Here is a 27,894-nt window from a genome sequence, read left to right as displayed (position 1 = left end):
GCCACCATCAATTAGAATGCAGCATTTTTATTGGAAAAGTCCACATATTAGGCAATTCCCTTTGTGAAAAGGTTTTGAAATACACAGATGGGGAGCAGCTAATAATTAAGATTATATATAACATATATTCATACTGCCAGTACTATGCATACATTGGAAAGCTAGCTTTTTTTTTTTGCATGTCCCCATTACAGTATACATTTCAAGTTGACAATAATGTGTTTCTCACCATTGAAAATTTGCCGACAACTCTCCTAAAGAGTCAACATTAAATTGTTAACATTCAAAACATGAAAATAATTAATTCTATTTACATGTCTTTGAGGTTATATATGAGAGTACTGATATATTAAAGATTTGTAAAATTGGCAGCTAAATGTGTTTCAAGATTCATCCAGATGACTCAATGAGGACTTCACATAGCTTTATAACAAAGCCACTCTTTCTTTTCTACTCTTTTTAGATTATCTAGCAAGTTATACTGGCTATGATTGAATTCTGACTTTAAGAAATGGTTGCTATAAAGAAGAACTGACAAAGGGTGTTATTTTAGAAAAAAGGGGATTCAGGATGAGTACTTAAAGGTGGAGCTCAACTCATCATGTTTGAAGTCTGGGACAACCACTTCATGTGATTATCATTTAGTTGAAAGAAGCCACAGTCATAGGTTCAACCTCCATGTAAGTCATTCATTTCTTGTTTTATTTTTAGAAGTTAATTTTCAGTGCATTTTTTTTTTTTTTTACAGAGCATAGAAAACAACATTCTGAACACTAGTCAGGTATGATTCCTGATCTTGCCTGTCCTATGTCTTCAAGTGGAATTATGGATGGGTCAAAGCTAACTCATCCCCAAACCTGGAAAAAAATACACAAACTCTAATTATGCCCTAGTAGACTCATTTTTTTTTTTTTTTTTTTTTTTTGCAGAAACATATGACTTAAGTATTATTTTAAAAGGAGTGTGGACTTTGGCTATTATTGTTCATTATCAAAAATTTATTTTAGGCAAAGTTATTTGGATCCTTTTGTTCATTTTCACAAGATCAAGTATCACTTGACCATGCCTATGTTCAAAAGATGAGTCACTGGTTCCAGGCCAGCTCAGAGAGATTCACAGAATCATATGAAGCCAATTTACTTCAAACCCTATCTGTTGAGCACCAACTATGTGCTAGGCACTATATAAGGTGCTGAGGACCCAAAGAGGAAATGACAAGGATTCTGCCCACAAGGCACTCACAATCACTAGAAGCAGATCTTGAGATGGAGAATAAGTTCTGTTATAATCTATCAACCTAAAAGGAAGAAAAAATAGCGGCAAGCACATACAATTACTTTATACTCTATGAAATTGGGCATTTAGAAGTGGCAAATGTCAATTATTCAGTCTATATTTTACTTAAAGTGTTCTAATCTGTCCTACAAGGAAAAGAAAAAAAAAAAAAAAGCTGTTTGAATCTTCATGCGTGAGGGAGAAGGTAGAGAAAATTCCTCCCTCCAATTCCAAACCCAAACCCTTATCGTTACATTCATGATTCTTTTATTGCCCAAAGACACAGAATAAAAGACAATGCTTTGTGATGTTAACTTCATTCCATTTATTTTGGTTCTAAAGAGATGCATGCATTAAACTTGAAGCATTCTACGTTATTGAAATATTTACATCATTGTACATGTGATGTGGAGGAAAATTTCTTCCTATCTTGGGATAGAGGTGTAATAGATTTCTAGTCTAGGCTCTTATATTTAAAGTGACTTGTGATTTTTCTCAAATGAGGGAGATATTCTACTGGGATAAAATTTACCACAACCTGCCCCCAAATGAACATAGGGTGCAGTTTTGGACATTTTGCATCTAATTGTATTTTGAATTGATTAAGGACACCACCACTGTAAACAGTCATGGCTTTCACTATTTCAGTTGTTGTAGCTGAAAGGTATCTTGTTCATTTCAGTGTTCTTGCTCTAATTTCACTCTGCCTTGCAGGTTTGAAACACAGCAAACATTAGAGTTCAAATTACACTTACCACAGGAGAGTTGGGCGCAAACAATATGACATTAATACAATTTAGCAGGTTAGAACATAGAAACAAATTCAAATTATCATAAACCACACAGGGGATTATTTAAGTGGACTTTAGAAAGGACATCTCCTCTCCATGAGATTTAGTGAATAAGACCCACATCAATAAAACCCATACCTCTTTTACAGGTAAAGGTAGGAAACCCAATAAACCAGATTGAACAAGCAGAAGGCAGTGGGGAAGAAGATCCGTGCATATGAGTCCATTTTGGCGATACGGATATGTATCCTCCCATGTCTCCAAGCTCCTGTTCGGCAATCTTCAAAACAGCAGAAAAAACTGGCACAGTCCTTGCCATCGAGACACTCATACCCATATTCTTCATCTCTCTCTTGAAGGTGAGTGGCATTGTTCATTTGAATGGTTGCTGATCTTGGGCGGATATCAATGGTAGGGGCCTGAGACAAGGGTAGGGAAGAAGAATTAGATATACTTGATAAATCCTAGATTAAGTCTCCACAATGTCACCAATGTGAATGATGAATCTGAAAATGAGTACTCAGGAAATTGCTATGACATCGTGATCTACAATGGTAAAATTGAACTTAGAAGGGTAGCACATTTGCAGATTTCAAATTTTGAGCTTAAGCAGTGCAGCTGAAAATAATACCATCAAGCTAATAGCTATAGCAAGAAGATTGAACACCAAAAGAACTCAAAGTTTAAAGATTTAAATCAAACAACTACATGGAATCTTAGTCTAGTAAATATTAGATGTGAGATTGGTTACATGAAGGCATTTAATGGTGTTGCATGTGAGTAGAACAGAGAAATAAAATGCATTAATTTTGAACTCAAATTTTGTGTCATGCTTACCTATAGGCAAATGGTAAACCCCATTACACTGAGCAAAGTATAATGTACTAAATGCTATTAAAAGAAAATGTTAAAATATATACAAATGTAGGAGTTTCCTAAGTATAGGCCACAAATGGTATGGCTTATGTTTTAAAGACATATAGTGCTTTGTCTAACATTTACCATCTAGAAGCTTTAGAACATCAGCAATGTTTAACTATATGTGAGTCAACATTCAGAAAAAAAAAATGCTACCACCTTTTTAGCATTTGAGAAGAAACTAATATCAATAAACTGAATAATTTGATTTTTGCTGTCATATTCATTATGAAATAACTATAAATCTCAATGATTAATTTAATTTGGAGGAGTTTGTTTTGGATATTATAAACACAAATCCCAGTGTCTCTGGGAAAATTATCAGAATTCAACTGGGCGAAGAAATATCATTGCAGTATTACATGATAGAGCCAAAAGGCCCCTGGATTATTCTAGAGGAAAGGGATGGATATTTTAACTTAAAGCATTTCAAAGAGTATTATTTTTATAAAACTGACAGGTAGGGTTCAGACCAATGGAGATTATTAAATTTACTTAACAAAAAACAAATCTTATTTTGAATTCAGATTTACAGAGTTACATTTTAAGAACATATATAGTATATATGTTAGGTGCTGTCAGTGAAATTGGATCCTATTTTTATCTGGGAAGAGAGGATAAGTTTTGGTTTTGATGTTTAAAGAGGCCCTCTTTTCTAAGGACATCTCATAGAGTTTGCAGCTTTTGAGCTTTATATAGGGTCAACACTTCTGTGAATTAGTGTAGGGTTGATGACTCAACTCTGGAATCTATAAAGCTTTCTTCATCTCAAAGCCCTTATCTTTAGTAGAATGCTTAAAGGTCTACTCACTAAAAAACAAAAGAAGTCGAAACACCATGTAAGCGTTAATAATTAAATTCAGCAGTTGCATGCAGTGAATTTTCATTCCAAAAACATTATACCTTGAAGGAAAACATCCGAAGAAGCTTTGGGTTTGTAGACAGAAAAGAGAATTGCATTTTTTTTTAATTAAAAGAAGGAAAAAAAGAAAAGAAAAAGACAAAATAAGACAAATTAAAAATACATTTTAAAAACATAGTAAGTAAAATGAACTGAAATTATAAACACAGAAGGACAATTCTGAACTTGGAATAAAGTATATGCCTAACGTTGGAAAATGGAATTTGGGGATTTTAATAAATTAATCCACAATTACTTAACTATAAAAGCCAGTGTTGCCCACTTGTGAGGAAGCTTTCCATAGCCTGGCTTCCCTGTATAGAAGTATTGTGATTTTTATTTTCTAATTATTGTCAAAGAAGCCTTAATAGGTAAGTCTTAATAGAATGAACCAAAGAGCATATTAAATGGAAAAATAAGGTTTCAGCTTTTCCTTCACAGCTTAGTCTCTTTCTTGTTTTGATAAATCACTTGATTGTCTTAAAATAGGGAAGTCCATGAAATTCTCAGATAATTTAATTTTTTTTCAGTTTCTTTAATCTCCTCTGCAATCATATAGCTGTTAGGGCATAAAGGCTTTTTCCGAAGGACTCTTGTTTAAAAGCACAGCCTCACATCCTTATCAATGCTGGAAGGTAATAATGCTGAATGGTATAGAACTCTATTCTTGGGAAAAATAATGGAAAGCGAAGAATGGGGAGAAATAATAATTTAAAAAAATACAACAACAAAAATAAAATAAGGTTAGAAAAAATGCAAAGACAAGCAAAACAGAAAGGGAAGGAAAGGACTGCATAAAGCTTAGTGAATAGTTGGGAAATTAAGGATAAGCATTTCTTTTTGTTTTAATTACCAAGAATAATGATGATTCTTTTCTTTACCTGTTGCAAATTGTTACATTCAAGTAAATATATGCCATTTGTAGAATCTCACCAGGTTTCCTGGAGATCCATCAGGATACAACCTAGAATCAGCTATATTTCCTCAGTATAAATTAGTTCCCCCTAAGTTGGTGGGCCAGATAACTAGCCACTATTAAGGCCCTCATGGCCCTTACAGCAGACAAGGAAGGGCTATAAACTGAGGAGGCTAGGGTGACTTCCTTTGCCCCTGACTTAGAAGGGAATGGACCTTAACTTCCACAGGGCTTCCTATGAGCCAGCCGGCCACATTCAGGTACATAAATGGGTATACTTTCTCTCTTCAACATCCATATTAAAAGATAATTGCTTTGGGGCGCCTGGGTGGCGCAGTCGGTTAAGCGCCCGACTTCAGCCAGGTCACGATCTCTCGGTCCGTGAGTTCGAGCCCCGTGTCAGGCTCTGGGCTGATGGCTCAGAGCCTGGAGCCTGTTTCTGATTCTGTGTCTCCCTCTCTCTCTGACCCTCCCCCGTTCATGCTCTGTCTCTCTCTGTCCCAAAAATAAATAAACGTTGAAAAAAAAATTAAAAAAAAAAAGATAATTGCTTTAGGCTTGTTTATCTGTGCCTTTTTATTTAAAGTTTGATGGCAAGGTGAAGTCATCCTACCTTTTTCCAAATCATTGAAATCAATCCTTGTCGGTAAGTGTATAAATCATCAACATCAACCATCGTCATCATCAACTATTAAAGGTAAGGACTTCCATTTGTAAGGTACCATGTAATGCTTTTTACCTTCATTACACAGTAGCCCTTTGAGGTAATTATTATAAAAAAATACATATTTTGTATATGAGTAAACAAAGACACTCAGAGGCTAAGTAACTTGCCCAAACAATAGAGTATCATTTCATTTAAAAACAAAATGATATACATTTTGGTATGAAACCAATAGTAGTACTCTGGTGGTAACATGCACAGAGACAATTACTTGCAAAAATGTGGTGATCTTTGAAGTTTCAAGAACATTATGGCTTCCTAGTGGAAAGCCTTGAATGAAAATGTTATTTTAAAATAACAATAACTTAAGAATGTTATTGTAAGGAACAGAAAGGTGACAATCAATAGAAAATAAATGCAGGTGTCAGCAATATTTATAATTCCCATGAAATGAAAAGAGTGGGAGTCTTCCTTCATGAATCAGGTCTCTCCCAAATAACTAATGACCAAAATGAATTCTTATGTCCTAGCCAAACTCATACATTCTGTTTTCATTTTGGAACCCAAATCACTGAGGTTTAGTCTGCAGACAGACTAAGACCCAACAGAAACAAAACCAGGTGGGCTTCTACATAAAAATCTCCATGATCCCAATGGGAAATGATACATACAGGGTTTTTCTTCTTTTTGTCTTTATCCTTGCTTGGTTTCCGGTTGCTGACAAAATAATGCAGGGTGCCATACTCCACCAAAGCAGAGAAGACAAAGATGAAGCAAACAGATACAAAGAGATCCATTGCTGTGACATAGGAGACCTTGGGGAGTGACTTCCGGGCAATAGTGCTGAGGGTGGTCATTGTCAGGACAGTGGTGATACCTGAAGAAAGGTACAGTAAAACAGACCATATGACCTTATCAGCAAGTTGGGTAACTGAGTCACTACTGAAACAAAATGTGTTTTGTGACTGCTGATAACCTCAATAAGGGAAAGGAGGCGCAGGTGTAATCCATTCGCTCTGCCCACAAATATTTATTGCCTGCCTACCATGTATCAGTTACTATGACAAGCACTGAGTATATGCTGAAAAATAAGGTGAACATGTTCCCTGAGCGTATGTACCTTACATTTTAGTGACAAAGAACACTATAAATCAAGTGAGCAAAGAAAAGTATAATTACAAATTATGGTTCATGCCATGGATAACAGCATAGGTGTTGAAAACCTAGTTAGATGGAATGCTAAGGAAAGGCATCTTTGAAGAGGTGATAGTTAAGGAGCTTAAAAAGTTAGAAGACACCAACTTTTAGCTAATTGCAGAGTAAAACGAAGATATTGAGGAAGGGACACTATGTCTTTTTAAAAAAAAAAAAATAGAATACCTAGCATCTGGGGAGAGGCAGGGGTGTCAAGGTGATACTGGGATAACAGAAGTTGTATCATGCATAGCATGCAAAGGAGTTTGCATTTCATTTAAAATACAAGGAGAATCCATTCAATGCTGTTAAATAGAGGAGATGAGCTAAGTGACACGTTCTGATTAATGAGTTTTTTAAAGGATATGATATAGAAAGAAGATGGTGGAGTAGAAGAATCATGAGTTCACCAACCTCACAGATATACCAAGGTGTAACAACTACCTATATTGCAACTCACTCTGAAAATGACCTGAAGATTGGCAGAACAGATCTTCTCTAACAGCTAAAGTAATAAAAAGAAGGCTACATCAAGAAGGGTAAGAGGAACAGAGATCTGTTGAGGAACTTAACTGCTGCAGCTACCAACAAGTAGGAGGGACATCAGAAGCATGGAGGAACAATGGGATCAAGCCCCATACTGGGCCCCCCAGCCCTGGGCTCCTACACTTGAGATGAGTCGCTATGTCTGGTTTTAAAAATCAGGGCTTGGGGCAGCTGGGTGGCTCAGTCAGTTAAGTGTCTGACTCTTGATTTTGGCTCAGGTCATGATCTCACAATTGTGAGATAAGAGACCCCTGTTGGGCTCCATGCTGAGCATATAGCCTACTTGGGATTTCTCTCTCTCTCTCTGCTTCTGCCCCACTTGTGAACACTCTCTCTCAAAATAAAAGTAAATAAACATTTTTTTTAAAAAATCAGCATGGCTTAACTCCAGGAGAGCCAGAAGGTTATAAGGACACCAAGTCTTGACTGTTAAAGAGCCAGCACTGAAGAAGCAGTAAGAAAAGTGCCAACTTTTCAAACACAGAAGAACCAGTTTGAAAAGGATATTTATGACTGATTTTCAAATATGTGCCAGAGGGTCAGAAATCTGCAGAAGCTTTCTCCAGGAAAAGAGGTACTGACAGGTGCCATTTTTCTTGGCATGCTTCAGCCTAGATGTCTGGATGCTTGCAAGGGCCATTTCTGAAATTCTCTTCTTTGTGAGCAGCACTTGCACCACCCCCTCATTCCTCAATAGGTCCATCCCACATAATCCACCTGCCTCAGCAGGCACCCCTCCAAAGTGACTGCTGTCCTGACATAACCAGCCAGGTAGCCTCAGTTGGGACCAGTGACCCCTCAAAGAGTCTATTGCCCATATAAACAGGCCTCTCCGCTAGCTGTGTGAGGGGCGGACCCCACCCACCAATGTGTCCACAGCAGTACAGCCACAACAGGAAGATGCACACACAGGGGATATCTCTGGGGCACTTGGCTCTGGAAACAAAGGTATATTATGCTGTGGGGCACCACGGGATGCCTTCACCATAAAGCCACTAATTTCAAGATCAGATATAGCTGACCTACCTGATACATAAAAACAAACAGAGAGTTACACAAAATGAGGGGACAGAGAAATATATTCCAAACAAACAAACAAACAAAACAAAAAAAAAAAAAATGAGACAAAACCACAGAAACAGAGCTAAACAAAATGGAGATAAGCAAAATCCCTGGAAAAGAGTTCAAAGTAATGGTCACATGACTTGAGAGGTGGGTGAGTGAACACAATGAGAACAACAACAAAAAAATAGAAAATATAATGAACTAGTCAGAGCATATAATAACTATAACTAAAAATGCACTAGAAGGAATCAACAGAAGATTTGAGGATGCAGAAGAACAGATGAGTGAACTGGGAGACAGGGTAATGGAAAGCACCCAAGCTGAATAGCAAAAAGAAAAAAGAATTTGAAAAAATGAGAATAGGTTAAGGGATCTCTGAGACAACACAAGCATACTAACATTTGCATTATAGAGGTCCCAGAGGAGAAGAGAGAAAGAAGGGAATAGAAACTTATTTGAAGAAATGACAGCTAAAAACTTCCCTAATCTGGGAAAGAAAAATGACATCCAAGTCCAGGAAGTCCCAAGCAAATCCAAGGAGGTCCACACCATGACACATAATTAAAATGGCAGAATTTAAGATAAGAAAACAGCAAGAGCGGGGCAAACAGTTACCTAACAGGCAAAACCCTCTAAAGTCCTCAGCTAATTTTTTCAGCTGAGACTTTGCAGGCCAGAAGGGAGTAGCATGATATTAAAGTGCTGAAAGGAAAAACCTATAAACAACAATACTCCACCAGAAAAGGCTGGTATGTAGAAGGAAAGAGAGTTTCCTAGGCAAATGAAAGTTACAGGATTTCATCACCACTAAACTGGCCTTACAGGAAATGTAAAAGGAACTTCTTAAGTGGAAAATAAAAGGCTATACCTAGAGGAAAATTATGAAAGAAAGAAAAATCTCAATGGCAAAAGCAAATATACATTAAAGTTAGCAAATTAATCATTGAGCTAGTATGAAGGTTAAAATGCGAAATTAGTATAATCAGTTATATCTACAGAAATTAGTCAAGGAATACATAAAATAAAAAGATGTTAAATATGACATCATATACATAAACATGGAGAGTAAAAATGTAGTGTTTCAGAATGTATTTGGACTTAAGCAGCCACCAACTTAATACAGACTACTATATACTTAGGATGTTATATATGGACCTCATGGTAATCACAAACTAAAAACTTAAAATAGATGCACCCTCAAAAAATAAAGAGAAAATAATTGAAGCATAACACTAAAGAAGGTCATCAAACTATGAGGGAAGAGAGCAAAAGAAGACAGAAGTATAGGGGCACCTGGGTGGCTCAGTTGGTAAGCATCTGACTTCAGCACAGGTCATGATCTCACAGTTCATGGGTTCAAGCACTATGTCTAGCTCTGTACTGACAGCTCAGAGCCTGGAGCCTGTTTTGGATTCTGTGTCTCCCTCTCTCTCTCTCTCTCTCTCTCTCTCTGTCCCTCCCCTGCTCATGCTCTGTCTCTCTCAAAAATAAACATTTAAAAATATTACTTAAATTTTTTTTAAATGTTTATTTTTGAGAGAGAGGGAGTGGGTGATGGCAGAGAGAAAGACACACACACAATCCAAAGCAGGCTCCAGGCTCCCGGGTATCAGCACAGAGCCCAACGTGGAGCCCAAACTCACAAGCCATGAGATCATGACCTGAGCCAAAGTAAGATGCTTAACCAACAGAGCCACACAGGCATCCCTAAAACAAAATTAAAACAAAACAAAACAAAACTATAAAACAATGAGAAGACAATAATTAAAAATGGCAATAAATACATACCTACTGATAATTACTTTAAATGTAAATGGACTAAATGCTTCAATCAAAAGACAGAGTGACTGAATGTATTAAAAAAAAACAAGACCCATCTTTATGCTGCCTAAAAGAGACTCACTTCAGACCTAAATACACATACAGACTGAAAGTGAAGGGATAGAAAAAGATATTTCATGAAAAGGAAAGTAGGAAAACTGGGATGGCAATACTTTTTTTTCAGACAAAATAGACTTTAAGGCAAAGGCTGTAACAAGACAAAGATGGGCATTACATATAATAAAAAGACCAATGCAACAAGAGGGCATAACACTTGTAAATATCTACACAAACCCAACATAGGAGCACCTAAACATATAAATATTAACAGACATAAAGGGAAGAAATTGTCAGTAATACAATAATAATAGGGGACTTTAAAAGCCCATTTACATCAATGGATAGATCATTCAGATGGAAAATCATTAGAGGAACAGTGGCTTTAAATACATATTAGACCAAATGGACTTAAGAGATATACACAGAAAAATCCATCCCAAAACAGCAAAATACACATCCTTTTCAAGTGCACATGGAACATTCTCTAGGGATAGAACACACATTGTACCACAAAACAAGTCTTAATAAATTTAAGAAGCACAATGATATGAAAATAGAGATTGGGACACCTGGGTGGCTCAGTTGGTTAAGCATCCAACTTGGGCTCAGGTCATGATCTCACGGTTTGTGAATTTGAGCCCTGCATGAAACTCTCAGCTGTCAGCACAAAGCCTGCTTGGATCCTCTGTCCCGCTCTCTCTCTTTCTCTGTCCCTCTCTCTCTGTCCCTCCCCTGCTAGTTCTCTCTTTCTCAAAAATAAACAAACTTAAAAAAAATATAAAAAAATAAAGTAGAAATCAATTATAAGAAAAGAACTGGAAGAAACACAAAGACAGCCCACTGCTAAAGAACAAATGAGTCAAGAAAGAAATCAAAGAGGAAATAAAAAAAATACCTAGAGACAAATGAAAATAGAAATAATACGGTTCAGAATCTTTGGGAGACAGCAAAAGCAGTTCTGTGAGGGAAGTTTATAGAAATACAGGCCTAAATCAAGAAACAAGAAAAATCTCAAGTAAAACTTAATCTCAAATCTAGCTTTACACCTCAAGGAATTAGAAACAGAAGAATGAAGCCTAAGGTTAGTAGAAGGATGGAAATGATAAAGATCAGAGTAGAAATAAATGAAATAGAGACTAAAAAGGAAAAGAAACTAAAACTTGTTCTTTTAAAAGATAAAATTGAGAAATCTTTAGTAAGACTAATCAAGAAAAAAAGAGAAAGGACTCAAAGTCAGAACTGAAAGAGAAGTTATAACTGATAAGACAGAGATATAAAAAATAACGGACTATTTTGAAAAATGTGTGCCAAAAAAATGGATAGCCTAGAAGAAATGGATAAATTCCTAGAAATTTACAATCATCTAAGACTGACTCAGGACGAAATTTTTTAAAAAATGAGCAGGCTAATGGGGCACCTGGGTGGCTCAGTTGATTAAGCATCTGACTTTGGCTCACATCATGATCTCACAGTTCATGAGTTTGAGCCCTGTGTCAGGCTCTGTGCTGATAGCTCAGCCCCTCCCCAGCTCACACTGTCTCTCCCTCTCTCAAAAATAAACATTAATTTTTTTTTTAATTTGAAAAATGAACAGGCTAATTACTAGTAATGAAATTGATTTGGTATTCAAAAAAAACTCAAACAAACAAAAGTCTGAGACTAGATGGCTTCACAGATGAATTCTACCAAACACTTGAAGATGACTTCATGCCTATTCCTCTCAAACTATTCAAAAAATGGAAGAGAAGAGAATGCTCCAAATTCATTTTATAAGGCCAGCATTACCCTCATAACAAAACCAGAAAAGACACTACAAAAGAGAGAGAAAGAAAATTGCAGACCAATATTCTTGATAAATATAGATGCAAAAATTCTCAACAAAATGTTAGCAAACTGAGTTTAACAATATATTAAAAGGATCATTCAATACTATTAAGTGATATTTATTCCAGGGATGTGAGGATGGTTCAGTATGTGCAAATCAATCAATGTGATGCACTACATTAACAAAATGAAAGATAAAAATCATTTTAAAAAATCATATCATCTCAATAGATGCAGAAAGGCATTTGACAAAATTCAACATCCATTCATGATAAAAACTCTCAACGAAATGTGTATAGAAGGAATGTACCTCAACATAATAAAGGCCATATATGAAAAACCCACAGCCAACACCATAATGGTGAAAAGCTGAAGAATAAGACAAGGATGTCCACTCTCACCACGTTTATTTAACATAGTATCAGAAGTCCTAGCTATAACAATCAGATAAGAAAAAGAAATAAATGGGGGCACCTGGGTGGCTTAGTCGGTTAAGCATCTGACTTCAGCTCAGGTCATGATCTCATGGTCCGTGAGTTTGAGCCCCATGTTGGGCTCTGTGCTGACAGCCTCGAGCCTGGAATCTGCTTCAGATTCTGTGCCTTCCTCTCTCTCTGCCCCTCCCCTGCTCACGCTCTCTTTCTCTCTCTCAAAAATAAACATTAAAAAAAAAGATTAAAAAAATTTTTTTAAAAAGAAAAAGAAATAAATGGTGTCTGAATTGGTAAGGAATAGGTAAAACTGTTAACTATTTGCAGATGGTATGATACTACATACAAAAAACCCTAAAGATTCCACCACAAATCTTTTTAATTGCATCAAAAATAATAAAATACTTAGGAATAAATTTAACCAAGGAAGTGAAAGACCTGACTCTGAAAATGATTATAAATTGAAGACAGCACTAACAAGTGGATAGAACATGCTCATGATTTGGAAGATCTAATATTGTTAAAATGTCCCTATTACCCAAAGCAATCTACAGATTCAGTGCAATTTCTGTCAAAATAACAAAAGCATTTTTCCCAATCCTACAATTGTGTGGAGCCATACAACATCTTTCATAGCCAAAGCAATCTTGATGAAAGGCAAAGTTGGAGGTATCACAATCCCAGGTTTGAAACAATACCATGAAGCTGTAGTAGTCAAGAGTATGGTACTGGCACAAAAACAGACACATAGACAAATGGATCAGAAGAAAAGAGCCCAGAAATGAATCCATGCATATATGGCCAATTAATCTACAAGAAAGGAGGCAAGAATATGCAATGAGAAAAAGAAAATCTCTTTGATAAATAGTGTTGGGAAAACTGGACAGCTATGTGAAAAATAATGCAACTGGATCACTTTCCCGCATCATCTACAAAAATAGACTCAAAATGGATGAAAGATCTAATGTAAGACCTGAAACCATAAAACTCCTAAAAGAAAACATAGCTGGTAAACTCATGGACCTCAGCCTTTGCAATATTTTTTTTCTGAATATGTCTCTCCAGGCAGGGAAAACAAAAGAAACAATAAACCATTGGGACTATATCAAACTAAAAACCTTTGGCATAGCAAAGGAAACCATCAAGAATACAAAAAGGCAACCTACAGAATGGAAGAAGATATCTGCAAATGATATCTCTGATAAGGGGTTAATATCCAAAATATATTAAGAACTCCTACAACTCAACACTAAAAAAGTAAAGAATCCAATTAAAATGATAAGATGATGTGAATAGACATTTTCCAAAGATGACTCACAGAAATGGCCGAGATACTCATGAAAATATGCTCAGCATCACTAGTTATTAGGGGAATGCAAATCAAAATTACAGTAAGATATTACCTCACACCTGTCAGAATGGCTAGTATCAAAAAGACAAGAAATAGCAATCTTGGCAGGGATGTGGAGGAAAAGGAACCATTGCACACTGTTGTTAAAGATGTAAATTGGTGTAGCCACTCTGGAAAACAGTATGGAAGTTCTTCAAAAAACTAAAAATAGAAGTACTACATTATCCAGTAATTCTACTTCTGGGCATTTACCTGAAAAAAATGAAAACCCTAATTCAAAAAGATATGTGCACCCATATGGTTATTGCGGTGGCATTTAGAATAGCCAAGACATGGAAGAAACCCAAGTATCCATTGATAGATGGGTGGATAAAGGTAACATGGTATGTACACACCATGGACTATTCCTCAGCTACAAGAAAAATAAAATCTTTCCTTTTGTGACATGTATGACCCTAGAGGGTATTATGCTTAGTGAAATAAATCAGGCAAAGACAAATGCCATATGATTTCACTTATATGTGAAATCTAAAGACAAATGTACAAATGAGCAAACAACAACAAGAATAGAAACAGACTCATGAGAACAAACTGGTGTTTGTCAGAGGGGAGGTGGGGAGGGATATAGGCAAAATAGGTGGAGGGGAGTAAGAAGTACAAACTTCCAGTTATAGAATAAAAAAGTCACAAGAACCATGTGGCTCTCTTGGGCCATTATGTCTTAGTTAAAATCAAGTTTCCTCTGATTTTCTGTTATGAAATTCTCAAGAGGGGAAAGATCTGTGCTGGTTGAAATCACTTCACAGAAAAGAGTAGCCTTTCACAGAGAGGGAGGAACGATCAGGGAACTACAGTTATAAATCCTATCCTCTTTCCTATATTATTATTATGGAATAACCCATCTCCCTTCCTAGTCTGTATACTCTGAGACAACAGAAAAGACCTCTATCTTAATGTCCTTTGTGATTTTATGGACAAGTGTAGTTCTTGGACTCAATATCTTTTGAGTTCATAAATGAACCAATCAATGAATAGTGTATACATGAAAGGACAGAGACAGTTACCCTACATTTGAAAATAGGATTTCATATTGATGACTTGGAGGAGAGAGTTTTAACTGCACATAAAAGCAGCTAACATTTATGGATCTCCTTCTTTGGCCAGGTACTGTGTCAGGCACTTGATGTATTATCCTCACAATGAGGATTATCACTGTTATCCCTTTTTTTTGCAGGTGAAAAAAAGCACCAAAAAAAATAAGAAATTTGTCCAAGGTAGTAAGGGACAGAGATGAGATGAGATGCAAGCCTGTGGAATCTGATTTAAAGCACAATGCTCTGGGGCACCTGGGTGGCTCAGTAGGTTAAGCATCTGAGTTCGGCTCAGATCATGATCTCATGGTCCATGGGTTTGAGTCCTGTGTCAGGCTTTGTGCTGACAGCTCAAAGTCTGGAGTCTGCTTTGAATTCTGTGTCTCACTCTTCTCTCTGCCCCTCCCCACTCATGCTCGCTCGGTCTCTCTCTCAAACAAACAAACAAACAAACAATAAATAAATAAAATGCTATGTTCTGACCCACATTGTTATATTCTTTCATTCTCTACAAATATGTATCTAATATGCAGCATGAAGCCCCAGACACTTGGAAGCTAGTGTATATTCCTAATCTGGGATGATGTGGACTGTGGGTCTTCCATATTGCCATGGTAGAACTTCAGCAATGGCCAAATTTCTCCTCTACAAACTGGGATGGTGTGGAGAGGGGCAGACCCCATAGTATTCTCATGAAAATTAAGTAATGTTCATTAACTGTCAATTCCTAGTAAGATATCAGTAAATGTAAGATATTTATTTTAGAGAAGAACAGTCTGCTTCTCAAACTGAAAAAGCTTCACTTTAGTTGTCTATGCATTAATTCATGTAGAAGTTCTTGACTACTTAATTACAGTTGGTATTTGGGGGAGGAGAATTTAAAAACTAAATTGGGACCTGACCTTCCCTTCACATTCAGGCCTCAAGCCACACTTGACCTATGGAGGAGTGAAAATGTCAGTATTTATAGTAGATACCATAGATAAATTCACTTCAGAAAATCTGACAGATCTGACATGTAAGTTAAACTCTTATCAAGCAAGTTGAGAAAATGTTATTTAGGCTACTTGGAAGTTCATCACAGCCATTTAAAAGAAAAACCTTAAGGAAACTGTTTCATGATATTTTCAAGTTTATGCTGGGAGCCTCAGGCAAGAGAACAATGAGTGGCAGACAAGTGTAGTTTTAACTCATTCACCAACCAACAAGATAGCTGGGGGTGGTTTTTAAGCGCAGTTTTGCTAAGCAAAGAATTAGACCTCTCTTACCTGGGATGGATGAAAAATATGCACAAGTTTTATCAATTCCTCCAGTCCTGGCATCAAGTAAGCTCTCAGGCATGTTACCTCACGTTACTTAGGTGAAAAATAGGTACTTAAGTACCTCAGGTTACTTAGGTGAAAAATACCAACTGGTATTTTTACCATTTCATCCATCGTCATGAAATCATGATTAAGGTTTACCAGCTACCGCCTGCATACCAAACTACATTCAAGTGTTACAAGCTCCAAGATAACTGCTCCCCCCCCATGCCCTTGTGGTCTGAGCTCAGAAAGCAGCCAGAATCTGAGCCACACAGGTATATTTATCTCACTTACTAAACAACTTGCCTATCACTATTCTGCAGCAAGAAACTTATGATCCACAGGGGTTTAGAGTCATCTGGTTTAACTCTAGGTTATGAACACTGGAAAAGGTAATATGATCACACATTTGAATCACCTGCAAAATTGCTTTTTAATCCTGACACCCAGGCCATGATTTCAAAAATGAAATCGACATGTCCTGTGATTGGACTGAGGCAGCTGTACTTTTAATGGCACTCTGGTGATTTAAATGCACAGTTAAATTTAAGAAGTTCTACATCAGGAGAAGACAGCAAAGTTAATACAGAGGAACTGTGTCAGTTCAGCTGGCCCACCTTTCCCCACTACAGCCTTCAACAAGGCCTCACAGAGCAAATATAAGTCCCATTATCCAAGGTGCAGATAGATGTACTATCTGCTGGTCCTGTGACTTTGTTAATGTCATTTAACATTGCAGCCCTCTGCTTACCCTAAAATATGTGATAATAATTTTTATTGTCATTTCAACTTCTGTATGTACTTGTATAGAGCAGAAAGGGCACAGGTGCTATATTAAACATGCAGGACTTGTAGTCAAAGATTAACAAATAGGAATACCTACCTGTTATTTGTTCAGGGGCCTCTCCCTCATTCCTTAGCTCACTCACCTAGATCCCTTCTCCTACCATGGTGCTTTGCAATGAGCATTCACTTAATGGGTGGTCGAAATGAATTACCAAATGGTCTTAAGAGGGGTTTTGACCAGCGGAAGTCTGAATTTCAAGAGACGAGATTGATTTAAAAGCTTTTCCTTAAAATATCTTTGATAGGGGTAGATTGAAATGCATTAATGCATTTGTTCCATCCATTCTTAAGAGCATACATTACTTGAATAATCACTGAGGTACCAGCTATGCACCAGGCACTATACTGGGAATGAAAAAAAACATTTATATTCTGTTGTGAGAGATAGACATGTGAGCATGTAATGCAATGCATTCTAATCACAGTGACAAGTAATGGTCCTAAAGTAATACTCTCAACATATTTTGGATTTGTTTCAACTTAAAGTATCAGACAAGATCTCATGACTTTTGAATAGGACTTGTAATAAAGTACTCCATATAACAGAAAAATCAAAATAAAACTATTTTGAAAATTGGGAAAATAAATTAGGTTTAGAAGGGGATAAACATGCAAATGATGTCTTCTTCCCATAACATCTTTTGCCCTCAGTTTTAATAACCTGGTACAGGTCATTTTGTCTGAAAATGACTATGTAGTTGACCCTTGAACTACATGGGTCCACTCTATTCAGATTTTTTTTTTCAATAAATACAGCACAGTACTGTATTTTCTCTTCCTTACGATTTTCTTCGCATTTGCTTTTCTCTACCTTACTTTTACTGTAAGATCATACAGTACATAGATCGTGTAGCATAAAGTGTGTGTGTTAGTGGTAAGGCTTCCAGTCAACAATAGGCTATTAGTACTTAAGTTTTGGGAGAGTTAGAAATTATCCATTGATTTTTGCACAGGTGGAGTCAAAACCCTTAATCCTCACATTATTCAAGGGTCACCTGTAGTTGCTAACATTTCTAAGGCCTTACTATATTTCATATGTGTTACATAGAATACTTTATGTAACCTAATAAAACCCTACAAGTTAGGTACAGAAAATGATATATGTTCTCCATTTGAAGAAACTGTGATTTATACAAATTAAAGAGCATTTTCAAGGTTATATTATACATGTGGGTTGAAATCCAGGTTTATTGGATTTTAAAACCCAAGCTCCTGACTATTGCAATTGTATTGACTCTCTAGCCAAAGACTGAGCAAGAGATGTGGTTCTAGTTTTCACAGAGCTGATGAAAGAGGATTGTGATTTTATAATTCACCTTTCGACAGCTCTATTCTTAGTTATCTAAGGCATTTTATGTAGTATGAAAATATCATTCATGGACCTAGACTGTAATGTCCCTGTGAGTCTGTGGCTTTGTAATAATCTATGTGAACCTTCTTCCTCACATGAGGAAAGATGTATGAAAATCCAAGGTAATACCACATATACAATACATCAAGCAACCTCAAATAATCTTAAAAGAATGTGTGTGTGTGGGTGTGTGTGGGTGTGTGTGTGTGTGTGTGTGTGTGTGGTGGATGAATGCTGGTGTTCCAAAAATGTTACAGGTATTTTTTCAAAAATAGCATTTTAAATTTGTTCTTCTACACAGAGCCAATGGCTGTGTATATGTCTTCAAATGTCATTATAATTGTGGATGTTGGAATTAATAGACATCAGTTATGCACTGGTAAATGTGTGACAATTTACTGGGGGAAAAAAAGGGAGTCCTGATTTTTAGTGTTTGCCTATTTCCATGATGTTAATACTCTCACCTTGGCTGACTTCAGTCTACCAATGTGACATCTCTCAATACAACGTTTGGAAAGAATAAACACAATGAGCTCTTATGAGTTTGTGTGGGCAGCTCCAAAATATAACTGCCCAGAGACCAAAACAAAAATCTGTTGAAATTAGAAGTTTGATTTTTTCCTAGTTAATTGAAATTTATTAAGAAAATTTACCAAAGAAAGCAAATAAAGGTAATTAAGGAGAACTAGAACTAGAAAACTTTTAAACACCTCTTTTAATGCTAGTTTTCTTCAAAATGAAATAGGGGCACCTAGGTATCTCAGTTGGGTGTCTGATACTTGATTTCACTCAGATCATGATATCAGGGTCATGAGATTGGGCCCTGTGTCAGGCTCTGCGCTGAGTGAGGAGTCTGCTTAAGATTCCTTCTCTCCATCTCCTGCTCGCTGTCTCTATCTCTCTGCCTCTCTCTCAACATGACATAACACAGCATAACATAACAGCATTTCTATGTAATTGCTGACTGAGGTAAAAGCAAATCAACTTAGGGGAATGAAGATTATTGATATTGGGTACTTGAAACACTAAAACACAAAGGAATGTGTCTCACCTAAAGAAGTCCTGGCTGGAACAGCGTCCTTATTGATCCAGAAAGATACCCAGGATAGGACAACGATGAGTGTGCAGGGGATGTAGGTCTGGATGGTGAAGTATCCCATTCTTCTGCTCAGGTCAAAGTAGACAGACATGACCACATAATCTCCTGGAACAGAACAAAGATAGCACCATGCAAACCCTTATCAAAACTGAAAAGCATTTAGAAAAGGAATCCCAGCAATAAACCCATGCTGATGTGGTCAATTAGTCAATGACAAAGGAGGCAAAAATGTACAATGAGTCTCCAATGAATAGTTTTGGAAAAATTGGAGCTACATGCAAAAGAATGACACTGGATGAATACCTTACAAAAATAAATTCAAAATGGGTTAACTTGAATGTAGGACCTGAAACCACAAAAATCCTAGAAGAAAACATAAGCAGTAAGCTCTTCAACATCAGTCTTAAACATATTTTTGGACCAGTCTCAGGCAAGCACAACAAAAGCTAAAATAAACAAACAAGATTACTTCAAACTGAAAAGCTTTTCAGTGGTGAAAGAAAGCATCAGCAAAATGAAAAGACAACCTACTGAATGGAAGAAGATATTTGCAAGTGATATATTTGATAAGAGGTTAATATCCAAAATATATAAAGCACTTACATAACTTAATATAAAAAATCCAATGAAAAAAATGGGTGGTACTTGAAAAGACATTTTTTCCAAAGAAGACCTACAAATGCCAAGAGGCACAAGAAAAGATGTTCAACATCACTAATCATCAGGGAAATGCAAATCAAAACCTCAGTGATATATCACTTCATACCTGTCAGATTTGCTATTATCAAAAGGACAAAAAAAATAGCAAGTTATTGGAAAGGATGTGGAGAAAAGTCAACCACCCTTGTGTGCTGTTGCTGAGAAAATAATTTGGTGCAGCCAATATGGGAAGCAGTATGGAGGTTCCTCAAAAAATTAATAATAGAAATACCATACAATCTAACAATTCTACTTTTGGCTGTTTACCAAAAGAAAACAAAAACACCAATTTGAGGAGAAATATTCATTTCTATATTCATTGCCGCATTATTTACAATAGCTAAGATATAGAAGCAACCTAAGTGTCCATCCATAGACAAACTGATGAAGATGTAATATATGTACAATGGAATATTACTACACCATAAAAAATTAAATCTTGCCATTTGTAGTAGCATGGATGAACCTAGAGGGTATGATGGTAAGTTAAATAGAAAAAGACAAATTTCACTTATATGTGCAAACTAAAAAACAGAACAGAAACAGATTCATAGGTATAGGAAACAAACTGATTACCAGAGTGGGGAGGGGTTGGGGGTAGGTGAAATAGGTAAAGGTGATTAAGAGTTACAAACTTCTAGTTATAAAACATAAGCCGTAAGGATATAGCCAATAATATTGTAATAATTTTATATGGTAACAGATGTTAACTAGATGTATCATGGAGATCATTTTGTAATGTATAAAAACACCGAATCACCATGAGGTATACCTAAAGCCAGTAGGTTATTTTATGTCGATTATACTTCAGTAAAAAACTGCAAAGCATTTGAAAATAAGCATATATTGAATTCTCATGTTCACACATTTGAGAGTTCTGTACAAGGGGTATGTTGAAAACTATCTTTTGCCCATTTGGGTTAAAAAAAAACAGATTAAACTGACTTCTGATCCTTTCATAAGTAATATGACCACTAGATGAAAGGAAACCTTTCGAGCATATTGATAATATTTTTTTCTTTGAGATGGTTTTTGATGGTGCCTTGGCTGCCTACTTAAATATATACAATATAAAACTTTTTGCTTCGTGGGTAGGGAAGGAAACAGTGCCTATAATGAACCCTAAGATTTGTAACAATTTCCTCTTATTCTCAGGACCTTTCTCTATGCAAGCCACAGAACAATATTCTGGTGACTGACACCAGTAAGTACCTATTTTACCCAGTTTATAACCAAATTTCTATGCTGAGACATTTTTCTCATGTTTCATTGAATCTTATGGCTTTCCTTCATAACACTGCAATTCTTAGTTTCTCATTCATATGTGTGGCTATTTTTATAAATATCTGTCCTATTAGAATTTATTGCACAAGTTCACAGTGTCTCTTTTAGCATACTGTTGCACTATCAGTACTTAGCATCCTAATTGACTCCAAATAGGTATTCAGTAACATTTGTTAAATGAATGATCAAAACAAAGAATCATGTCTTGCATTTTGTATGATTCCAAGTGAAATTTTAGGGAATTACATTTTTTAACTAGATAATATGCTATGGAGACACATTTCAGTTACTATACAATTATATTTTCTTTATACTCTTAGAGAATATTAGTTTCAAAGACTATGTCTGCTCTTGCAATGGGAGATGAACCTGAGACCACTTCTCAAATCTTGTTTCTTTTCTTTACTAAATTATAATTTGTTATAGAATACATAAAGAACAAAATACAAATCCTGTGTTTTGGTTTAATTATTTGGCTTTGTGCCTATGTTTTTCTACTTATTTAGGAGGTTTAGATTTGATTTGAAAATCAAGTACTTTAGAAGCCTCAGGCAGAGATGACTGACTTAGCAGAATGAGTTATGACTCCTCAGTCCAGGTCTTCCTTCCCACTTGCAAGTGTCATTCCACACCCTTCCAAGCTGATGAGACAGGAAACCCCCTTGGTTACTCCTCCAAGAAATAATGATTTTCCTCTAATCCTGCAGTTTCCTAAGTGGGGTTATGAAACCTCCTAACACTGCCTTTTGGTGGATTAATGTACTGTCATTTGTCCAAGTCAGGCTTGGTTAAGTCAGTGACAGTGACCCAGACACTAACTGGGAAATTCAGCTTCCATTTGACCACAAGTTCCCTCTCAGAGATCAATGAGTAGCCATTATTTAGCAACTATTCCTGAAGACATAAAGGTAGGAATTTCTCACTGATATTAAGTAGGTCTTGATTAGTTTATGCTTCTCTCTGTTGATTTATCTGAACTTAAGCTCTGTAAAGTCATGGCATTTCATAAATTAGCTTGGTCTCTACTTTTCTTCTAATTTAGAATATAACAGACACAGGCTATGATCGTGGAGTAAAAACATTTCATTTGAGATTATCCCTAGGAATGTCTGTCTTTTTCTTTCCTGTTTCTTTGATCAGAATACCAAAGGCAAATTCAAGTTCTCATATGCTAGATAGGAAAAACAAGGCAAGGATTTTCTTTTTAAATAATTAATATTCAGTGGCACTTTTTCTCCCTATTTTCAGAGTCCTTGAGAGTTTTCTGCACATTTTAAACACGTGTTTAAGTGAGACTTTACAAATTAAAATATTTTAAATAAATCTACACAATATTAGTAATTTCGTTTTACTTTGTATCATGTAAGTGAATGAGAATCTATACTTTGGCATTAATGATCTGATTCTTTTAAAGGTGAACTTTAATTTTGTCTGAAGTTAACAAGATAATTATCTAATTCAATTCTCCACTTCCTTTCAGGTCAGAATCTAAACTTCCATAGCTTATTTATCTATCAATTTCTATTTTAAGGTAATAGCTTCTGAGCATCTTTCATTTTTGCCAGCAAATCCAAAGCTTTTCTACCACTAGATTATGAATTCAAACTTGGGAACAGGCCATTTAAAAGCAAAGCAGCTTCACAGTGACAGCCTGATGCCTGTCTTATCTCTAAGGCCACATTCCTTTTTGTATTTTTAAAAACTCTGGGCCAAGAAGCCTATAAAATCAAATCCTCTGAAAGTGCCACATCAGTGATTCCTAAGCCCAAAAGGTTTAAATGCCAACCAAGTCAAAAGTGGTTATTTCACCCACTTCAAATATATTTCATCTATTGATTTATTCTAACATATGATATTTAAAGTCATAGCATTTTATAAATTAGTTTAGTCCCTCTTTGTGTCCTAATTTAGCATATAATAGACACAAGCTATAACTGAAAAAAGAGGAAAGAATTTGAATGACACCCACTAAGGTCCATTCTTTATTGTTTTATAAGCTTATGTCTGGCTTTATGAAGAGACCATCAATGTCAATTAATAATGAATTTCATTTTTTTAAGCTATGTTGTTAATCATATTAAACCTTTAAAATTCAGCGTTTATTAGGGTGTTTAGGATTTTATTTCATATATAAAACTATTTCCTAAAAACTTAAAGATTCCACAGTAGAAAAGTCTTCCACCCCAATGAACATCTGAAATAATGAAAACAAGTATTTTCTGGTTTCCTACCATATAGTAACAAGGACCTACTGTGTACAGAGACTGGGGCCGAATGATTTGCATATATTATCTCAACATCATCAATACTTTGTCAGGACGGTGAGTAAAACAAATACTTCACTTTGTTCCTCACTCATGACTCTTATTCCACTTAAATATCATTGAATAGAGTATATATTATTCTACTAGATTGACTTGAAAGCATTATTGGTACTATGCTTTTCTTTACATTTTTTTTATAGTCTCTTCTTTATTTAAATCAACAAACATTTTTGAATCACTGCTATGCATAGAGCATTCTATTAGGGAATATGGAGATTAAGACCAATGGAATCTCACAACTTATTCTAAATTAAATAGATTAAATGGGGAAAAGATAATTTTCTTTTGACTATAATTAAGATAGAGACATGTATTGATACAATGCATTAGATCTAATTTTATCACCCCTTATTAAATGCTTGAATCTGTGGTATCCTTCTCTGAGGTTGCTTTTGACCATAGGAAAGCAGGAGAGTTGCTTGGCCACATTTTCCTTTGGGGAGTTTGTTTTTAAATTAGATCTGTAAATCACCTCACAAAAATAAATTTTAAATGGACTGAAGATCCAAGTGTGATCCTACACAAGGAAAACTACAAGAGATATAAATCCTACACAAGGCAAAACTACAAGAGAATATCTTTATAATCTTACTGTAAAAAGGCATAAAACATAAAAAGCATAATGGAAAAAATATTACGTCTTTAGCATGTAAAAGAACTCATGGGGCACCTGGGTGGCTCAGTTGGTTAAGCATCTGACTTTGACTCAGGTCCTGATCTCACAGTTGGTGGGTTCAAGCTCTGCATGGGGCTCTGTGCCGACAGCCCAGAGCTTGAAGCCTGCTTCAGATTCTGTGTCTCCCTCTCCATCTGCCCCTTCCCCGCTCATCCTCTGTCTCTCTCTCTGTGTCAAAACTAAAACAAAACATTGAAAACATTTTTAAAAAGGTACAACTCCCGTATTAAAAAGAATGCTTTAGGGGTGCTTGACTGACTCAGTTGGTAGAGCAATGTGACTCTCCATCTTGGGGATGTGAGTTAGTCCCAGGTTGGGAAGAGAGTTTACTTACCAAGATAGACAGACAGACAGATGACAACTTAAAAAATTTTTTTAAAGAATTCTTTAGGCAATTTTAAAAGGCAAAATACCACAGCCGAATAATCTATCTCCAAAATAAGAAATCAAAGGCTAATATCACTGATACATAAACAATTCCCATTAATCATTGAGAAAAGAAACCCAAATTTTTAACTAGGCTAAACAAAATGAATGGCAAATGAATGGATAAATGAAGAGTCTCAACTTTGGTAGTGATCAGTGAAAGGCCAAGTAAAAGTATTTCATTTTCAGCCTATTACATTGGGGGACAAAAAATTTACAGTACAGACAACATGTAAACAAAGAGCTGCACACTCTAGGTGGGGGTATACTTCACTTTTTGAAAGGTAATATGGAAATAACTTTTTCAAAAATATATTTAACTTCAAGATATCTAGAATACTTTTTCCCCAAAAAATGCTTTGTAAATATTGCCTTTCAAGTGGCATGAAGTTTTTCTCCAGGTTTGTTGTGTGCTCAAAAGAATGAGCATACCTTGGGCAGAATCACAGTCCCTGAGCTTATGGAGTCTAGAGTATTATGGGGAAGTAATGACTTCAAAATTTAAATGGTAAATGGCTGCTAACTTCTATACATTCTGTTCCCATGTGTTTCTGTGTCCATCACCTGCCCACCATTCCCAATGATGCTCAGAGTCTTATTAATTTTTCTGGAATTACATTCAACATTCTTTCAGTAACTAGATCCTGTGAAGTCAGGGGAAGGGAAACACGACTAAACTGTAATCCTTGCCATCAAAGACTCCTCAGGCTAAGAAAGACCTAGGGATATGGCATCACTACTCAATGGCAAAGGGTCTATCAAAACATATACATGATAACATGTCATGTTTTTTTTAAGTTTATTTATTTATTTTGGGAGAGTGCACCTTCCTGCGGGGGAGGGTCAGAGAGAGAAGGAGAGAGATAATCCCAAGCAGGCTCTGTGCTGTCAGTGTGGAGCCTGACATGGGACTCCATCCCATCATCCATGAGATCATGACCTGAGCCCAAATCAAGAGTTGGATGCTCAACTGATTGAGCCAGTCAGGTGCTCAGTACCATAATTAAGTTTCTGGCAAGAAACATTTCTGAAATTTCTGCATAAATATTCCAATCTTTGAGAGCCTTAAAGAGATCCATGTTCCTCCTCACAGTCCAGACCCCTTAGTCTGGCATGGGAGGCTGTCTATAATCTGAATTTAACCTAAACCTTTCTCACTATTTCCTTCATGTTCTTTAAGCCCTAGACAAAGTAAATTAAATATTTTTCATTTCACACTTCTATGATCTTTCTGTCAGGAAGATCTGACCTCCTCTGTCTCTCTCAGATTCCTAGCTCATCTCCTTGCTCCTTTTCCTCATTCCAATTTCCCAATGTCCCAACACCACCACACTACCATACACACGTGCTCTGTACTATGACTAGACTTGTGCTAAGATGGTAGTTACCTTAAGTGAAATATAGAATTAAAATTCAAATATCTATTCCTCCAGTTCATCAAGGGCATTTCAAATGCTCAGTAACTATACACCGTTTGTAAGTACTATATTGCGATAGTACAGATTTTAGAAAAGCTACTTCATCTTGGAAAACTCAGTTGGACAGTGCTAGTTTAGACCAATCTTTCTAAAATGCATTTCTGCTCATGCCATTCCCTTCATGTTTCTCAGTATACAATCCATACTGCTTAACATATGCTTCTGGTCCATTTTACCTCGATCCATACTGAACGATCCTAGCTGTATCTCACACCATTTATCATCTCTCCATTTAATGCCCACCTAACCTGATTTACTTTCTACTCTGCCAAGGGGTATTGCTCATTCTTATGTCTTCATTTCCCTGTTACCTCCAATTTCTGGAATACCCCTGCTCCTTTGATCATGTCACACACATATACATTCCTCTAAACCCTTCAATAAGTATCCAATGATATCAGTACACACTAAAATCCTTTAACTTGCCCTTTAAGACTTTGTATGGTCTTTCCCCTGACTCTAGCCTCTAACCTCATCTTAAATAGTATTCCCTACACTCCAACTGGGGTTCTTGTGATTCCTTAAATGGCCCTGCTACTTCTTGCCTTCGGATCTTTTCATATGCTGATTGTCTTGGCTAAAATTCTAATATCCCTATTTTATTTAATTAACTCCATTCTGCCTTCAGATGTCCATTAATTTATCCCATCATCAAAGAAATCAATAGATAATGTCTTCAGTAAAACCTCATAGTAGGTATGACTATTAGAGAACTGATCACAATTCAAAGTCTATGATTGGTGTGAATGTTGGATTACAATCTATAATTAGTTCACGAGTTCCACGAGGGAAATAGCCATACCTATTCATCTATTTTAGTCACAGCATCTAGTACAGTGCCTGGTACACAGAATGAGTTCAACAATTATTTGTTAAATGAATAAATGTTTTAGCTTAGAAAGTCATGCAGAAAATCTTGGGGGAGCTCTATATCAAAAACATTTAAGAACAAGGCAGAGATCACCATGAGCTTTTAAAATATTAAGCTTTCACTTTAGAAATTATTGCTTCTGGGGCGCCTGGGTGGCGCAGTCGGTTAAGCATCCAACTTCAGCCAGGTCACGATCTCGCGGTCCGTGAGTTCGAGCCCCGCGTCAGGCTCTGGGTTGATGGCTCAGAGCCTGGAGCCTGTTTCCGATTCTGTGTCTCCCTCTCTCTCTGCCCCTCGCCCGTTCATGCTCTGTCTCTCTCTGTCCCAAAAATAAATAAACGTTGAAAAAAAATTATAAAAAAAAAAAAGAAATTATTGCTTCTGGAAATATTTTTAGTGGACACCTTGCTGAACTTAATCCCTGGAGATGTGAATATAAGGTCACAGTGAGCTGTTAGCAATCTTAACCACTTGCCAAGAAGAAAAAAGGGATAGGAAATCAGTTATATCAGAGTGACCGCATTATGCTTATTAAAAAATCAATTGGCGATTTGAGTTTCTCAGCCAGATTCAATTAATGAGAGAAGAAAACAAAGGGGCTTGGCTGCTGAAACAGATCAATTAGTCTTCTCCATTCAGTCTAATAGTGTATTTTCATTTCAAAACATCGCCATTTTTATTCCACCTA

The 27,894-nt window shown here is 36.2% G+C and overlaps 1 protein-coding gene across 2 annotated transcripts in view; it reads right to left on the bottom strand.

Annotated features, from left to right (window-relative positions):
- Positions 1–7: 7 nt before the first annotated feature.
- GABRG2 (gamma-aminobutyric acid type A receptor subunit gamma2) overlaps positions 8–27,894 on the bottom strand; it is a 116,430-nt gene continuing 88,543 nt past the window's right edge. The window contains exons 7-10 of one of the 2 annotated variants that reach the window (XM_040444079.1): positions 19,401–19,553; positions 6,137–6,342; positions 3,888–3,911; positions 8–2,485 (exon numbers count right to left, since the gene is read on the bottom strand). In XM_040444079.1, coding sequence (XP_040300013.1) covers positions 2,210–2,485; positions 3,888–3,911; positions 6,137–6,342; positions 19,401–19,553 — 659 coding nt within the window. In that variant the 3' untranslated portion in view covers positions 8–2,209. The remainder of the gene's footprint in view (positions 2,486–3,887; positions 3,912–6,136; positions 6,343–19,400; positions 19,554–27,894) is intronic. The other variant, XM_040444090.1, reaches the window with a different exon arrangement.

Source organism: Herpailurus yagouaroundi, unplaced genomic scaffold, assembly GCF_014898765.1.
Source record: "Herpailurus yagouaroundi ecotype Mexico unplaced genomic scaffold, PumYag 29, whole genome shotgun sequence".
Classification (NCBI taxonomy): domain Eukaryota; kingdom Metazoa; phylum Chordata; class Mammalia; order Carnivora; family Felidae; genus Herpailurus; species Herpailurus yagouaroundi.
This window is presented reverse-complemented; position numbering and strand designations above follow the sequence as displayed.